Source organism: Pongo pygmaeus, chromosome 2 (genome assembly GCF_028885625.2).
Source record: "Pongo pygmaeus isolate AG05252 chromosome 2, NHGRI_mPonPyg2-v2.0_pri, whole genome shotgun sequence".
Taxonomy (NCBI): Eukaryota; Metazoa; Chordata; class Mammalia; order Primates; family Hominidae; genus Pongo; species Pongo pygmaeus.
This window is the reverse complement of record NC_085930.1, coordinates 102,099,112-102,117,375: the sequence shown is the minus strand read 5'-3', so window position 1 is coordinate 102,117,375 and position 18,264 is coordinate 102,099,112. Positions and strand designations below refer to the sequence as shown.

Here is an 18,264-nt window from a genome sequence, read left to right as displayed (position 1 = left end):
GGTACTTCCTGACTCACATCACTTCTCTAATTCTTGACCACTCCTATCCTCATCCAGACCACCACCATCAACTACGTGGATTACTTCCAATGGTCTTTTTACCAGTCTCCTTACTTCCTGCTTCCATGTCTGATCTGATGCAATTCATTCTCCAACTTCCAATGACTTATCACAATACCCTGAATTAAATCCAAGTACTACTATGGCCTGCAATTATCTGGCTTCTGCCTGCTGCTTCCTGACCACTTCTTCCACTCCTCCACCCTCCTGCATTAACCTTCAGTCACTGTTCTTCAAAGAGCCCAATTTCACTCCTGTTTCAGGGTTACAGTGCTATTACCTCAGCTGGTAACATTCTTCCCACCATCTAAGCCTCCACCCCTGCCCCAAGTAACCATTCATCCGCTTTCTCTCACTACAGGTGAGTTCTGCCTGATCCAGAATTTGTTTTCTTTTTTTTTTTGTAGAGATGGGGTCTTGCTATGTTGCCTAGGCTGGAGTCTAGTGGCTATTTACAAGCATAAACATAGCACACTACAGCTTCAAACTCTTGGCCTCAAGCAATCCTCCTGCCTCAGCCTCCCAAGTAGCTGGGTCTACAGGCACGCAACACTGTGTCTGGCTTGTTCCAGACTTTCACATAAATTGAACCATATATAATCTTTTTACATCTAACTTTCACCTAGCATGCTTTGAGAGTCATCCATGTTGCTGAATGTATGAAAAGTTCTGTTTTATTCATGCTTTTTTTTTTTTTTTTTTTTGAGATGGAGTTTCACTCGTTGCCCAGGCTGGAGTGCAATGGCGCTATCTCAGCTCACCGCAACTTCCGTCTCTCAGGTTCAAGCGATTCTCCTGCCTCAGCCTCTTGAGTAGCTGGAATTACAGGCATGCACCACCATACCCAGCTAATTTTTGTATTTTTAGTAGAGATGGGGTTTCTCCATGTTGGTCAGGCTGGTCTCGAACTCCTGACCTCAGGGGATCTGCCCGCCTCAGCCTCCTAAAAGTGCTGGGATTACAGGCATGAGCCACCAGGCCCGGCTATTCATGCATTATTTATAAAACAAGAAAAATGGCTGGGCACAGTGGCTCACGCCTGTAATCCCAACACTTTGGGAGGCCAAGGTGGGCCAATCACCTGAGGTCGGGAGTTCGAGACCAGCCTGACCAACATGGAGAAACCCCATCTCTACTAAAAATACAAAATTAACTGGGCATGGTGCCACATGCCTGTAATCCCAGCTACTCGGGAGGCTGAGGCAGGAGAATCGCTTGAACCCAGGAGGCGGAGGTTGCACTCCATTGCACTCCAGCTTGGGAAACAAGAGCAAAACTCCACCTCAAAAAAAAAAAAAAAAAAAAAAACAAGAAAAATTACTATTTCGGTGCCCTAAGACTGACACTTTATAATAATGACAAGCCAATACAAGACTATCATACGCTCCATCTAACATGTTCTGTCCTAAGTCAAACTCTCCTATGTGCTTATTTCCAGGACACTATACTTTCTAGTCTTTTTTTTTTTTTTTTTTTAAGAAACAGGGTCTAGCATGGGCGATAGAATGAGACTCCATCTCAAAAAAAAAACAAAACCAAAAACCAAAAACCAGAAAAAAAAAAACAGGGTCTCACTCTGTTGCTCAGGCTGGAGTGCAGCAACACGACTCAGGGCTCACTGAAGCCTCAACATATTAGGCTCAAGTGATCCTCCCACCTCAGACTCCTGAATAACTGGGACTACAGGAACACCACCACGCCCGGCTAACTTTAAATATGTTTTGTAGATGCGGAATTTGCTCCCCAGGCTGACCTCAAACTCCTGGGCTCAAGCCCACCTTGGCCTACCAAAGTTCTGGGATTACAGGCATTGAGCTGCCACACCCAGCCTTGCTAGTCTTTTTTTTTGAGATGGAGTCTCGCTCTGTCACCCAGGCTGGAGTGCAATGGCGCAATGTCGGCTCACTGCAACCTCTGCCTCCCAGGTTCAGGAGATTCTCCTGCCTCAGCCTCCCGAGTAGCTGGGATTACAGGCATGTGCCACCACGCCCAGCTAATTTTTGTTTTTTTTTTTTGGTAGAGACAGGGTTTTGCCATGTTAGTCAGGCTGATCTCAAACTCCTGACCTCAGGTGATCCGCCCACCTCGGTTTCCCAAAGTGCTGGGATTACAGGTGTGAGCCACCACGTCCGGCCCTTTCTAGTCTTAAGAATTAAACTCTCTTGGCCGGTGCTGTGGCTCACGCCTGTAATCCCAGCACTTTGGGAGGCTGAGGCGGGCAGATCACCTGAGGTTGGGAGTTAGAGATCAGCCTGACCAACATGGAGAAACCCCGTCTCTGCTAAAAATACAAAAAATTAGCTGGGCATGGTGGTGCATGCCTGTAATTCCAGCTACTCAGGAGGCTGAGGCAGGAGAATCGCTTGAACTCAGGAGGTGGAGGTTGCGGTGAGCCAAGATCGTGCCATTGCACTCCAGCCTGGCCAACAAGAGCAAAACTCTGTCGCAAAAAAATAACTAAATAAATATAAAAGAGTTAAGCTCTCTGCAAAAATTACTGGTCCACTCTAATCAAGCTTCAAAAGTATTTCTGCTTTTTCTTCCTTTCCCTCTAAACTCTGAAACCTCTCTTTAACACAAAGAGCAATTACACAAAATAACGTTATGTATACATATTTTTTTTGTTGGTGATGGTGATGGTTTTTATTTTTTTATTTTTTTTTTTAAGAGACAGGGTCTCACTATCTCTCAGGCTGGACTGCAGTGGCGCAGTAGCACAATCGTACCTCACTGCAGCCTCAAACTCCTGAGCTCAAACAATCCTCCTGCGTCAGCTTCCCAAGTAGGTGGGACTACAGGTGTGAATCAGCATGCCTGGCCTTTTTTTTTTTTTTTGAGATGGAGTCTCACTCTGTCGCCCAGGCTGGAGTGCAGTGGCGCAATCTCAGCTCACTGCAACCTCGGCCTCCCAGGTTCAAGCAGTTCTCCTACCTTAGCCTCCTGAGTAGCTGGGGTTACAGGTACATGCCACCATGCCCGGCTAACTTTTGTATTTTTAGTAGAGATGGGGTTTCACCATGTTGGTCAGGCTGGTCTCTAACTCCTGACCTCATGATCCACCTGCCTCGGCTCCCCAAAGTGCTGGGATTACAGGCGTGAGCCACTGCACCCAGCCTTATACCTGGCTATTTTTTTAATTTTTTATATAGACAGCATCTTGCTATGTTACCCTGGCTGGTCTTGAACTCCTAGACTCAAGCAATACTTCCACCTCAGCTTCACAAAATATACTTAAGAATTATATATTGTAAGATCTACTAGTATCAAAAAAGAAAAAAAACAAACAAAAAGATCTACTAGTATCCTCAGTTGAAACTAAGAAATATAACAGAGAAGTTAAAAATATGGCCTCTGGGCCAGGCACAGTGGCTTATGCCTATAATCCCAGCACTTTGGGAGGCCAAGGTGGGAAAATCACTAGAGTTAAGGAGTTAGAGACCAGCCTGGGCAATATAGTGAAATCCCCCCCATCTCTACTAAAAATTAAAAAATTAGCCAGGCATGGTGGCAACACATCCCGTAGTCCCTGCTACTCAGGAGACTGAGACTGGAAGAAGACGGCTTGAGCCCAGTAATTCAAGGCTGCAGTGAGCTATGATAAAACTGCTGCACTCCAGGGCCTGGCGTGGTGGCTTACGCCTGTAATCCCAGCACTTTGAAAGGCTGAGGCGGGCAGATCACGAGGTCAGGAGATCAAGACCATCCTGGCTAACATGGCGAAACCCCATCTCTACTAAACATACAAAAAATTAGCTGGGCATGGTGGCAGGCGCCTGTAGTCCCAGCTACTCAGGAGGCTGAGGCAGGAGAATGGCGTGAACCCAGGAGGCGGAGCTTGCAGTGAGCCGAGATTGCACCACTGCATTCCAGCCTGGGCGACAGAGCGAGACTGTCTCAAAAAAAAAAAAAAAAAAAAAAGGTGGCTTTTGGAGCCAGATTTTCAGGGTTCAAATCTGAGCTCTTCCACAGTGTGAGACACTCTGGGTAAGTTATTTAACCTCTCTGTGCCTCAAGATAATAGTCTCTACGTTACAGAGTTTCCCTGGATTTAAGTTAATTAGAATAAAACCTGACAAGCAAGAGCTCTTTAGGTGTTAATTGTGGGGTTTTTTTCCTTCTGTTTAGTCTTCTCATTTTCCAAGAGTAATTGGCATCATAAAAACTGGGAATCAGGCCAGGCGCAGTGGCTCACTCCTGTAATCCCAGCACTTTGGGAGGCTGAGGCAGGTGGGTCACTTGAGGTCAGGAGGTCAAGACCAGCCTGGCCAACAGGGTAAAACCCATCTCTACTAAAATGAGAAAATTAGCCAGGCATGGTGGCGGGCGCCTATAATCCCAGGTACTCAGAAGGCTGAGGCAGGAGACTCACTTGAGCCAGGGAGGCAGAGATTGCAGTGAGCCAAGATCGAGCCACTGCACTCCAGCCTGGGTGACAGAGTGAGACTCCATCTCAAAACAAACAAAAAACTGAGAATCCAAAATAGGAAAAACAGTTAATTTAGGGTACCTATTGACTGGGATGAGGCAGGAGGGTGCAATCTGGTACTCAAATTCTACTATAACTTGATCTCGATAATGGTCTTACAAAAAAAAATCCATCTAGCAGAGTACTTTACAGTATATAAATTACATCTCAAAAAAAAAAAAAAAAGGCCGGGCGCAGTGGCTCACGCCTGTAATCCCAGCACTTTGGGAGGCTGAGGCGGGCGGATCACAAGTCAGGAGATCAAGACCATCCTGGCTAACACGGTGAAACCGTGTCTCTACTAAAAATACAAAAAAAATTAGCCAGGTGTGTTGGCGGGTGCCTGTAATCCCAGCTACTCAGGAGGCTGAGGCAGAATAGCGTGAACCCGGGAGGCGGAGCTTACAGTGAGCTGAGATCGCACCACTGCACTCCAGCCTGGGCAACAGAGCAGACTCTGTCTCAAAAAAAAAGACCAGCCTGGCCAACGTGGTGAAACCCTGTCTCTATTAAAAAAAACACAAAAAATTAGCCGGGCATGGTCGTGGGCACCTAATCCCAGCTACTTAGGAGACTGAAGCAGGAGAATTGCTTGCACCTGGGAGGCGGAGGTTGCAGAGCCGAGATCACACCACTGCACTCCAGCCTGAGCGACAGAGTGAGACTCCATCTCAAAACAAAACAAAACAAAACAAAAAAAGCCCACTCGCACAGCTTGGACCAAAGCCAGCCCCTTTCAACAGAATCAAGTCAAAGGCTAATAAAAGGATGAATTCAAGTAACAAAATGACATACATTGTTCTTACGAAACTGTCAAAAGATCATAAAAATAATGGTCAATAAAAGAGCAGACAGGCCTAAAATTCATTTGCTCTTCATGGAATATACTAAAACACCCAAACCTGCAGCCAGATGAGTGAAGAAAAAAAAAAAAAAAACCCTAAAACTATTTTAGAAAATATCCAGTAAACAGACCCACAATTTGGTGAAGGAGGGAAGTTACCCCTGATTAAAATAAAATAAACTGATCAGCCTGGGCAACCTGGCAAAATCCCGTCTCTACAAAAAAAAAAAAAAAAAAAATTAGTGGAGCATGGTAGCATGCGCCCCAGCCACTCAGAGGGCTGAGGTAGGAGGATCACTTGAGTCCAGGAGGTTGAGGCTACAGTGAGCTATGATCACAACACTGTACTCCAGCCTAGGGGAAAAAAAAAAAAAAAAAACACACTGGAATTGGAGTCAAAACCCAGGATTCTAACCTAAGTTTCCACTGCCTCGCTATGCAGTTTTTCACAAGTAAATGTGAGAATGTCTATTATTTAATGATGTATCTTTCAGAGATACTTTGAGTGACAAATAAGGAAGGTGAAGTTCAGATAAGTGCCTCTTACAGTTATGACACCAAAAAAAGTCCTCAAATATTTGTTGAGTGGAATGAACTGATTCACTCATTTTCTTTCCATTCTGATAACCCCTTTAATATTTGCAAACCTTCCCATTCCAGTAGATGTGTTTTATATATACCCACACACACACATACAAACCATACTACCTGATTTGGAACTTCATCATTATATACTATTTTGTGCTACTATGCATTGTTCCTTATCTGTTAGTTTTTGTTGTTGTTGTTGTTGAGACAGAGTCTCTGTTGCCCAGGCTGGAGTGTAGTGGCACAATCTCAGTTCACTGCAGCCTCGACCTACCTGGCTCAAGCAATCCTCCTACCTCAGCCTCCTGAGTACCTGAGACTACAGGCACGTGCCACCATGCCTGGCTAATTTTTGCATTTTTTGTAGAGACAACAGTCTCACCATGTTGCCCAGGCTGGTTTTGAGCTCCTGGGCTCAAGCAATTCACCTGCCTCAGCCTCCCAAACTGCTAGGATTACAAGTGTGAGCCACCATGCCAGGCCTCTGTTAGTCTTAGTTGCTTCCCAGGTAGTTATCTCCTTGAGGACGACCCCCCTCTATTTTAGGCTTTGCATGGCTGAAGAGCATAGCATAGTGAAAAAGCCGAGGATAAAATATGATAATGTAAAATAATGTTGAAAATAAAACATTAAGTACTTTTAGTATAAGTGCTCAAAGAATATTTCTTGAACAAGTGAATGAATCCACATAACCATCCTCATTAATGACTCTCCTCCTTTCACAGTCACATCAATTATACACATGTTGACAGCACAATATTTAAATTCTCTAATTCACTGTGGCTGCATTTCAAGTATCTTGTTTAATAGTTGGTGTTTAATTATTCTTTTTTTGTTTTGTTTTTTTAATCAAGACGGGGTCTTACTATGTTGCCCAAGCTGGTCTTTAACTTGTGGCCTCGAGCGATCCTCCTACCTCAGCCTTCCAAAGTGCTGGGATTAGAGACATAAACCACTACACCTGGCCTAACTTTTTTACTCTCCAATGCCTCTACCAATTAAAATCCAGTTTCTGCCAGTCAGCAATAATCCTGTTCCTTAAAAAAAAACTGGTATTTTCACATGTTCCCCGTGTATTAAAAGCAATTACGAACAATGCATTTATCCCCATTTAAACTTTCATAATATTATAGTTCTTTCTCCATAAAAAGTAAGAGATCACTGCACAAACAAAAAGATTTTTAAACAGTTATGATATTGAAGATGAGATGTTAAGGATCCCCACATTCCAGTGACCTTCTCCTTAGAAAACCCATGAGCATCCCTCCCCAGCCTTTACTTTTCACTTTTTCTCCATCTTGACACATTTATTAAATAAAATTATATACCATACAGTTATTATGAACCAGGCAGTGGATAAATCATCATTTGAGGAGACACCAATAAAAAGACATAATCGTAGGCCAGGCATGGTGGCTCATGCCTGTAATCTCAGCACTTCTGGGAGGCCGAAGCAGGTGGACTGCTTGAGTCCAGGTGTTCAAGACCAGCCTGGGCAACATAGCGAAACCCTCTCTCTACTAAAAATACAAAAAATTAGCCAGGCAGGGTGGTGTGTGCCTGTAGTCCCAGCTACTCCAGAAGCTGAGGTGGGAGAATCAACTAAGCCCAGGAAGTTGAGGTTGCAGTGACCCGAGATCACGTCACTACACTCCAGCCTGGGCAACAGAGGGAGATCCTGTCTAAAAAAACAATCATAGCCGGGCACGGTGGCTCACGCCTGTAATCCCAGCACTTTGAGAGGCCGAGGCAGTCAGGTCACTTGAGGTCAGGAGTTCGAGAACAGCCTGGCCAACATGGCAAGACCCCACCTCTACTAAAAATACAAAACTTAGCCAGCGTCGTGGCGGGCACCTGTAATCCCAGCTACTCGGGAGACTGAGGCAGGGAGAATTGCTTGAACCTGGGAGGTGGAGGTTGTGGTGAGCCGAGATCGTGCCACTGCACTCCAGCCTAGGCAACAGAGTGAGACTCCATCCCCCCAAAAAATAAAAAATAAAAACAAAAAAAGTTTTTCAGTTAAAACCATTCAGTTTAAAACCAAGGTAGGGAATAAAAAAAGCATTAAGTTATGAATAAATGAGGAGAGACACAGAAATGATGATGATAAGCTCAATTTTGGACATGGTCTGTTTCAGGTATCTGTAGAAGAGCCAAATAGGCCAGCATGGTGGTTTCGCCTATAATCCCAGCACTTTGGGAGGCTGAGACAGGAGGATTGCTTGAGCCCAGATGTTCAAGACCAGACTGGGTAACACAGGGAGACCCTCCCTCTACAAAAAATTTAAAAATTAGTCAGGTGTGGTGGTGCACACCTGTGGTCTCATCTAGTAGGGAGGCTGAGGTAAGAAGATGGCTTGAGCCCAGGAGATCAAGGCTGCTTGTGAGCTGAGATCATGCCACTACAGCCTGGCGACAGAGTGAGACCCTGTCTCCAAAAAAACAGAGCCAGAAGAGCCAGGTAAAGATATATTCACCAGGACGGGTGCAGTGGCTCACACCTGTAATCCCAGCACTTCCGGAGGCTGAGGCAGGTGAATCACCTGAGCTCAGGAGTTCAAGACCAGGCTGGCCAACATGGTGAAACCCCGTCTCTACAAAAAATACCAAAAATTAGCCGGGTGTGGTGGCGCGCACCTGTAATCCCAGCTACTCGGGAGGCTGAGGCAGAAGAATCACTTGAACCCGGGAGGCAGAGGTTGCAGTGAGCCGAGATCATGCCATTGCACTCCAGCCCAGGAGACAGTGCGACACTCTGTCTCAGATAAAAAAAAAAAAAAAAAAAAAAAAAAAAAGATACATTCACCAAACAGTTGTGAAATGAGTCCAATTTTTTTTATTTTTATTTAATTTAAAAATATGCTGGGCATGGTGGCTCACACCTATAATCCCAGCACTTTGGGAGGCCGAGGCAGGTGGATCACCTGAGCTCAGGAGCTCAAGATCAGCCTGACCAACATGGTGAAACCCTGTCTCTACTAAAAAGATGCAAAAATTAGCTGGGCATGGTGGCAAACGCCTGTAATCCCAGCTACTCAGGAGGCTGAAGCAGGAGAATCGCTTGATCCCGGGAGGTGGAGGTTGCAGTGAGCTGAGATCATGCCATTGCACTCTAGCCTGGGAAACAAGAGCAAAACTCCGTATGAAAAAAAAAAAAAAAAAAGCCAGGCTCAGTGGCTCACACCTGTAATCCTAGCACTTTGGGAAGAGGCCAAGGCGGGTGCGTCACCTAAGGTAAGGAGTTCGAGACCAGCCTGATCAACATGGTGAAACCCCATCTCCACTAAAAAATAGAAAAATTAGCCGGGCACGGTGGTGGGAGCCTGTAATCCCAACTACTTGGAAGGCTGAGGCAGGAGAACCACTTGAACCCAGGAGAAGGAGGTTGCAGTGAGCCAAGATCACGCCATTGTACTCCAGCCTGGGCAACAAAGCAAAACTCTGACTCAAAAAAAAAAAATTAAATTAAATTAAATAAGAAAATTAAACAGCTTCAGGAAGTAGGGAGATAAAGACTAAATCTGAGGAAAGAAAAAAATTGATTTAGAATTTACAGCCTAGGTGAAAATGTTCCTATGCTATTCTCCACACCAATTTTTGCTTCTTTTTAAACTAGTTTTTGTGTGTTTATGTGTGTGTATGAAGAAATGTAGCATGTGAGTTGTGTCCGAAGTTTTTTATTAAACTAGGTTTTAAAAAAGTTATTCATACCTGGTAAGGATAGGTACCATGTCCTGCCCACTGCCATGTTCCTTTTCCCACTGCTCCAGCAGGGTAGTGAGCTCAGCTTTGGAGTCCACATGTACCACTACTGTAGTCATGGCTTTGCCTAAGGAAGCAAAAATAAAAATAAAAAAGACAACCAATAAATGAACACAAGCAAATAAAAGTGAAGAAGGGGTAGAAAAGGGATGAGAAGGCAAGAGAAAAAATTAAAAAGGGAAATTTAACCCCTTGAACCCTTTGGATTTATTTGTGGTACAGCGGAAAACTCGGGATACTCGTCAAGCCTAGATACCCATTCAATCATAATGAACAAGTACTTTCGCCTTTCTCAGCCTCAGCTTCAACTGTCAAATGAGGCAAGAAGCTGGATCAAAACAGTGATTCTTAACCTTTTGAGGAGCCCCTTTGAAAATCAGACAAAAAATATGGTACCTTTCCCTCATCAAAAATGCATTTACCACCAGGCATGGTGGCTCACGCCTACACTCCCAGCACTTTGGGAGGCTGGGGCAGGTGGATCACCTGAGGTCAGGAGTTCGGGACCAGCCTGGCCAACATGATGAAACCCTGTCTCTACTAAAAATACAAAAATTATCTGGACATGGTGGCAGGTGACTGTAATCCTAGCTACTTAAGAGGCTGAGGCAGGAGAATCACTTGAACCTGGAAAGCAGAGGTTGCAGTGACTCACACCATTGCACTCCAGCTTGGGCGACAGAGCGAGACTCCATCTCAAAAAGAAAATAAAATAGATTTACCTAATGCCTACCTGTAATATATACAATAATCCCAGGCCTAGATCTCTGAGGTCTAAAACTCTGTGCTTACATTTTTTTAAGCACAAAATGTGGCCAAAACTACTCCCAAAAATATTTTGCTCGTTAGTCCCTTGAGCAAAGTTCTATCAAAGATAAACGGCATGGCACACTCCTGTTTCTTTCTTTTTTTTTTTTGAGACAGAGTCTCACTCTGTCACCCAGGCTGGAGTGCAATGGCACCATCTCGGCTCACTGAAACCTTCACCTCCCAGGTTCAAGCAATTCTCCTGCGTCAGCCTCCCGAGTAGCTGGAATTACAGGCGCCCGCCACCACGCCTGGCTAATTTTTGTATATTTAATAGAGACGCAGTTTCACCACGCTAGCCAGGCTAGCCTCGAACTCCGTTTTTTTTTTGTTTTTTGTTTTTTGTCTTGAGACAGAGTTTCACTCTTACTGCCCAGGCTGGAGTGCAATGGCATAATGTCGGCTCACTGCAACCTCCGCCTCCCGGGTTCAAGCGATTCTCCTGCCTCAGCCTCCCAAGTAGCTAGGATTACAGGCGTGTACCACCACGCCCAGCTAATTTTTGTATTTTTAGTAGAAACAGGGTTTCACCATGTTGGTCAGGCTGATCTCGAACTCCTGACCTCAGGTGATCCACCCGCCTCGGCCTCCCAAAGTGCTGGGATTACAGGCGTGATCCACCGTGCCCAGCTCTGTTAATTCTTAAAGAGAAGGCCAAGAAATGAAATGGACACTATTGCCAGCATGAAAGTGGAGAAGGAACACTATAAACTCATTTATCCTTGAAGGTTCCTAACCTCTCTCTCAGCTGATTTCCTGGAAAGAAGAGGCCAGAAGAGAGGCAGAGAAGGTTGGCTGGGTTGAGTGGTCAAACTAGGAATGCAGAAGGGCAGGGAGCTGAGGTGAGCTTTGGAGGACCAAATAAGACACCCACATATGAGAGGCTTATAAGGGGATCCAAAAGGGATAAATGAGACACAAATGTTTGACAGGTTAGAGCATCAACTTCTTTATAAAAGTAGCCTTAAAATCAAAATGTCATATTCTGCCACGCAAAATGTGTATCTTCTCAGAAATAGCAACCATTCCATAAAGAGTTTCACATCAGAAAGGAATTACTAGCTGATTTAAAATGAACTCTTCTAAAGATATCTACCATAAAACCAAAAGAAATACATGTAAAAGATGATATCATTATTGCATTGCATTATTGCAATGTATTATAAAATGCAAATAATATTTGTGTTTTAATCAAGTACACGCAATTCCAAAAGTAGTGATTCATGTCACCTGGATTACACATAACTCCAAAGGAAAATATCTGCCCCACCCCCAAAATTGAACAAAATCAAAAAGATTCTTTTGTTTTTGTTTTTTTTTTTTTGAGGCAGAGTTTCGCTTTGTCGCCAGGCTGGAGTGCAGTGGTGCCATCTCAGCTCACTGTTATGTTCACCTGCTGGGTTCAAGCGATTTTCCTGCCTTAGCCTCCCAAGTAGCTGGGACTACATGCTTGTGCCACCACGCCCGGCAAATTTTTTGTATTTTTAGGAGAGACGGGCTTTCACCGTGTTAGCCAGGATGGTCTCGATCTCCTGACCTCACGATCTGCCCGCCTCGGCCTCCCAAAGTGCTGGGATTACAGCTGTGAAAACCACACCCAGCAGACTTTTTTTTTTTTTTTTTTTAAGAGTCTCACTCTGCCTCCCAGGCTTGAGTGCAGTAGCGCAGTCCTAGCTCACTGCAGCCTCAACCACCTGGGCTCAAGGGATCCTCCCACCTCAGCCTCCAGAGTAGCTGAGATTACAGTATGTGTTGCCATGCCCAGCTTATTTTTATTATTTGTTCAGGTGGGTTCTCACTGTTGCCCAGGCTGGTATCAAACTTCTGGCCTCAAGTGATCCTCCTGCCTTAGCCCCACAAAGTGCTGACACAACAGGTGTGAGCCACCACACCCCGTCCTATTTTCAGAATTTCTAACCAAAGCCACAAAAAGGAAATGCTGTAGGTGTGACAGACTAATATGGACTTCTGACTTCAACCTAAGAAAACTCAGGCTGCATATTTTACTGCTATCTACTAACTATACATACGTTGTTATTTTTATTTTTTTATTTTTTGAGATGGCATCTTGCTCTGTCACCCAGGCTGGAGTGCAGTGGCACGATCTCGGCTCACTGCAACCTCCACCTCCCAGGTTCAAGTGATTCTTCTGCCTTAGCCTCCCGAGTAGCTGGGACTACAGGTGCACGCCAGCACACCCAGCTAATTTTTGTATTTTTAGTAGAGACAGGGTTTCACCATATTGGCCAGTCTGGTCTCGAACTCCTGACCTCATGATCTGCCCGCCTCGGCCTCCCAAAGTGCTGGGATTACAGGCATGAGCCACTGTGCCCAGCCTCGATATATATATTTTTAAAACAAACTTCTTTTCTTTTTTTTTTTTTTTAAGACGGAGTCACACTCTGTCGCTAGGCTGGAGTGCAGTAGGGCTATCTCGGCTCACTATAACCTCCACATCCCGGATTCAAGCGAGCGATTCTCCCACCTCAGCCTCCCAAGTAGCCGGGATTACAGGTACACACCACCACATCCAGCTAAATTTTGTATTTTTAGTAGAGACAGGGTTTCACCATGTTGGCCAGTCTGGTCTCGATCTCTTGACCTCGTGATCTGCCCACCTCAGCTTCCCAAAGTGCTGGGATTACAGACGTGAGCCACTGCGCCCAGCCAAAACAAACTTTTTATTTGGAGTAATTTTAGATTTACAGAAAAGCTACAAAGACAGTGCACAGTGTTCCCACATACCTCTCACCCAGTTCAGGTTTCCCTAATGTTACCATCTTATAGTGGTACACTATCAAAATTAAGAAACCAACATTGTCACATTATTATTAACTAAACTCCAGACCTGATTCAGATTTCACCATTTTTCAAATCATGTGCTTTGTTCCATGATCTCATCTAGGATACACTGCATTCAGCTGTCATGTCTATCTACTGTCCTCTGGTCTATGATAGACAGTTTGGGGGTTTGTCTTTGTTTTACATGACCTTGACAATCTTGAAGAGTACTAGCCAGGCTGGTAGAATGTGGCAACAATTTAACCAATTCTTTCTTTCTTTTTCCTCTCTTTCCTCTCTCCTCGCTCTCTCTCTCCTCTCTCTTTTTTTCTTTTTTAAAGACAGGGTCTCCCTCCTATGTTGCCTAGGCTGGTCGTGAACTCCTGGGCTCAAGCAGTCTTCCTGCCTCAGCCTCCCAAAGTGCTAGGATTACAGAGACAAACCACCACACCCAGCCTACCAAACTATTTATTTATTTATTTATTTATTTATTTATTTGGAGACAGAGTCTTGCTCTGTCGCCCAGGCTGGCGTGCAGAGGCGTGATCTTGGCTCACTGCAACCTCCACCTCCCAGGTTCAAGCGATTCTCCTGCCTCAGCTTCCCAAGTAGCTGGGGCTACAGGCATGCGCCACCATGCCCAGCTAATTTTTGTATTTTTAGTAGAGACAGGGTTTCACCATGTTGGCCAGGCTGGTGTTGAACTCCTGACCTCACGCAATCCGCCCGCCTCGGCATCCCAAAATGCTGGTATTACAGGCATGAACCACTGCACCAGGCCTACCAAACATTTAAAGAAGAATTAACACCAGTCCTTCTCAAACTTCTCCAAAACCTGAAGAGGAAAGACACTTCCTAATTCATTCCATGAAGCCATCATTACCGATACCAAAGCCAAATAAAGATATCACAAGAAAAGAAAGCTACAGCGCGATGTCCTTTATGACCGTAGACATAAAAATCCTCAACAAAATACTAGCAAGCAGAATCCAACAGCATATTAAGAAAATTAAGGCCAGGCACATGGCTCACGCCTGTAATCCCAGCACTTTGGGAGGCTCAGGCGGGTGGATCACCTGAGGTCAGGAGTTCGAGACCAGCCTGGCCAACGTGGTGAAACCCTGTCTCTACTAAAAATACAAAAATTAGGCCTGGCATGGTGGCTCACGCCAGCAGTTTGGGAGGCCAAGGCGGGCAGATCACCTGAGGTCAGGGGTTCCAGACCACCCTGGCCAAAATGGCAAAACCCCGTCTCTACTAAAAACACAAAAATTAGCCGGGCATGGTGGCACGTGCCTGTAATCCCAGCTACTTGGGAGGGTGAGGCAGGAGAATCGCTCGAACCCAGGAGGCAGAGGTTGCAGTGAGCCAAGATCGAGCCACTGCACTCCAGCCTGGGAGACAGAGCGAAACCCCATCTACAAAAAAAAAAAAAATTATCCAGGCGTGGTGGTATGTGCCTGTAATCCCGGCTACTCAGGAGGCTGAGGCAGGAGAATTGCTTGAACCTGGGAGGCGGAGGTTGCAGTGAGCCGAGATAGCACCACTGCATTCCAGCCTGGGCGACAGGGCAAGACTCCGTCTCGGGTGGGGCAGGGGGAGTAACACTCAATAAACAAGGAACAGAAGAGACCTTCTAGAACATGATAAAGGGGACTATGAACAATACTATACTCAATGGTGAAAAACTGAAAGCTTTGCCCCAAAAATCAGAAACAAGACAACAATGTCTGCCTTTGCCACTTCTATTAAAACACTGGAGTCCGCCTGGCGTGGTGGCTCACACCTGTAATCCCGGCACTTTGGGAGGCCAAGGCAGATAGATCACTTGAGACCAGGAATTTGAGACCAGCCTGGCCAACATGGTGAAATCTCGTCTCCAGTAAAAATACAAAATTAGCAGGGCGTGATGGGGCACACCTATAATCCCAGGTATTCGGTAGGCTGAGGCATGAGAATTGCTTGAACCAAAGAGGCAGACATTGCAATGAGCCACAAGATTGTGCCACTGCAGTCCAGCCTGGGCAACAGAGTGAGACTCTGTCTCAAAAAAAAAACAAAAAAACCACACTCTACTCGGGTCCTAGGCAGAGTAATTAGGCAAGAAAAAGAAATATAGGCTGGGCACGGTGGCTCATGCCTGTAATTTCAGAACTCTGGGAGGCCGAAGCGGGTGGATCAAGAGGTCAGGAGTTCCAGATCAGCCTGGCCAACATGGTGAAACCGCATCTCTACTAAAAATACAAAAATTAGCTGGGCATGGTGGTGTACACCTGTAATCCCAGCTATGGGGGAGGCTGAGGCAGGAGAACAGCTTGAATCCAGGAGGCGGAGACTGCAGTGAGCCAAGATTGCACCACTGCAATCCAGCCTGGGTGACAGGTAAGACTCTGCCTCAAAAAAAAAAAAAAAGTGTGTATGCGTGTGTGTGTGTGTGTGTGTGTGTGTGTATAGATAGATAGATAGATAGACGGTATCCAAGTTGAAAAGAAGTAAAATTATCTTTATTCCTAGGTGACATAATCCTATATACAGAAAATCCTAAAGAATCCACATAAAAATTATTAGAATAAATGAATTCAGCAAAGTTGCAAGGTACAAGAGCAACACACAAAAATCAGTTGTACTGCTATACACTAGCCAAAAAACAATATGAAAGTAAATGAAGAGAACAATTTCATTTACAATGGCACCAAAAATAATAAAATAATTAGAAACAAATTTAATTTAAAAGGCACAAGGCCAGGAAGGGTGGCTCACATCTGTTAATCCCAGAACTTTAGGAGGCCAAGGTGGGTGGATTGCTTGAGCTCAGGAATTCAAGTCCAGCTGGAGCAACATGGCAAAACCTAGTCTTTACAAAAAAGGTAAAAAATTAGCCAGGCATGGTGTGCACCTGTACTCCCAGCTACTCGGTAGGCTGAGGTGGGAGAATCACCTAAGCCCAGAAAGTTGAGGCTGCAGTGAACCAAGATCACACCACTGCACTCTAGCATGGAAAACATAGCGGGACCCTGTCTCAACAACAACCAAAAAGGCACAAACACAAGACTTGTACACTGAAAACTACAAAACATTGCTGGAGTCAATTCATGATGACCTAAATTTTAAATAACCTAAATAAACAAAAAGACATTCTGTGTTCATGGATTAGAAGGCTTAGTATCAAGATGGTAATACACTCCAACGTGGTCTACAAATAAAACGCAATCGCTATCAAAATCCTAACGACAGACCAGGCTTGGTGGCTCACGCCTGTAATCCCAGCACTTTGGGAGGCCAAGGTGGGTGGATCACCTGAGTTCGAGAGTTCAACACCAGCCTGGCCAATATGGTGAAACCCTGTCTCTACTAAAAATACAAAACATTAGCTGACCATGGTGGCAGACGCCTGTAATCCCGGCTATCTGGGAGAATGAGGCAAGAGAACCGCTTCAACCCAAGAGGCAGAGGTTGCAGTAAGCCGAGATCATGCCACTGCACTCCAGCCTGGGAGCAACTGTCTCAAAAAACAACAACAACAAAAAAAACCCAATGACCTCTTTTGCAGAAATGGACATGCTGATTCTAAAATTCGTATGTAATTGCAAGGAAACCTGAATAGCCACAACAATCTTGGGGAAAAAAAAAAAAAAAAAAAACAAAGTTAGGGTCAGGCGCAGTGGCTCACACCTGTAATCCTAGCACTTTGGGAGGTCGAGGCAGGTGGATCACGAGGTCGAGATCGAGACTATTCTGGCCAATATGGTGAAACCCCATCTCCAGTAAAAATACAAAAATTAGCTGGGCGTGTTGGCACGCACTTGTAATCCCAGCTACTGGGGCAGCTGAGGCAGGAGAATCACTTGAACCCAGGAGACGGAGGCTGCAGTGAGCCAAGATTGCGCCACTGCACTCCAGCAAGGCAACAGAGCGAGACTACGTCTCAAAAAAAAAAAAAAAGTTGGAAAAATCACACTTCTGATTTCAAAACTTGCTACAAAACTATAGTAAATGGAACAGCACGGCACTGACATAAGGATCAACATATAGACAAATACAACAGAATTGATAATCCAGCAATAAGCACTCACATTTATGATCAATTTTCAACAAGGGTACCAAGACCATTCAATAGGAAAAAAGTATTTTCAATAAGTGGTGCTGCCCAGGCACAGGGGCTCACGCCTGTAATCCCCACACTTTGGGAGGCCAAGACAGGCAGATAACTTGAGCAGGAGTTCGAGACCAGACTGGCCAACATGGTGAAACCCCGTCTCTACTAAAATACAAAAATTAGCCAGGCGTGGTGGCGCGCCTGTAACCCCAGCTACTCGGGGGGGCTGAGGCAGGAGAACTGCTTGAATTCGGGAGGCGGAGGTTGCAGTGAGCTGAGACAGCGCCACTGCCCTCCAGCCTGGGCGACAGAGCAAGACTCCATCTCAAAAAACAAACAAACAAACAAAAAAGTACTGATGAGACTGGGCACAGTGGCTCACGCCTGTTATCCCAGCACTGTGGGAGGCCGAGGTGGGCAGATCACGAGGTCAGGAGATCAAGACCATCCTAGCCAACATGGTGAAACCCCATCTCTACTAAAATACAAAAAAATGGCCAGGTGTGGTGGCACACACCTGTAGTCCCAGCTACTCAGGAGGCTGAGGGAGGGGAATCACTTGAACCTGTGGGAGGCGGAGGTTGCAGTGAGCCGAGACTACGCCACTGCACTCTAGCCTGGTGACAAAGCAAGACCTTTCTCAAAAAAAAAAAAAAAAGTAGTGCTGAGACAATTGGATATTATCCCACAAAACAGTGAAGTTGGATCTTTGCCTCACAGTATATGCGAAAATGGGCCGAGTGCTGTGGCTCATGCCTATAATCCCAACACTTTAGGCAGATCATCTGAGGTCAGGAGTTTGAGACAAGTATGGCCAACAAGTTGAAACCCTGTCTCTACTAAAAATACAAAAAAGAGCCA

At 45.3% G+C, this 18,264-nt stretch overlaps 1 protein-coding gene across 10 annotated transcripts in view; it reads right to left on the bottom strand.

Annotated features, from left to right (window-relative positions):
- The window catches only part of DCAF1 (DDB1 and CUL4 associated factor 1), a 107,767-nt gene that overhangs the window by 76,605 nt on the left and 12,898 nt on the right, over positions 1-18,264 (bottom strand). For all 10 annotated transcript variants that reach the window (XR_010125726.1, XR_010125727.1, XM_054483622.1 and 7 more), the window contains one exon: positions 9,669-9,786. Coding sequence is in view for 8 of the 10 variants with exons in the window: in XM_054483622.1 (XP_054339597.1) it covers positions 9,669-9,778 (110 nt within the window). In the remaining 2 variants the exon portion in view is untranslated. The remainder of the gene's footprint in view (positions 1-9,668; positions 9,787-18,264) is intronic.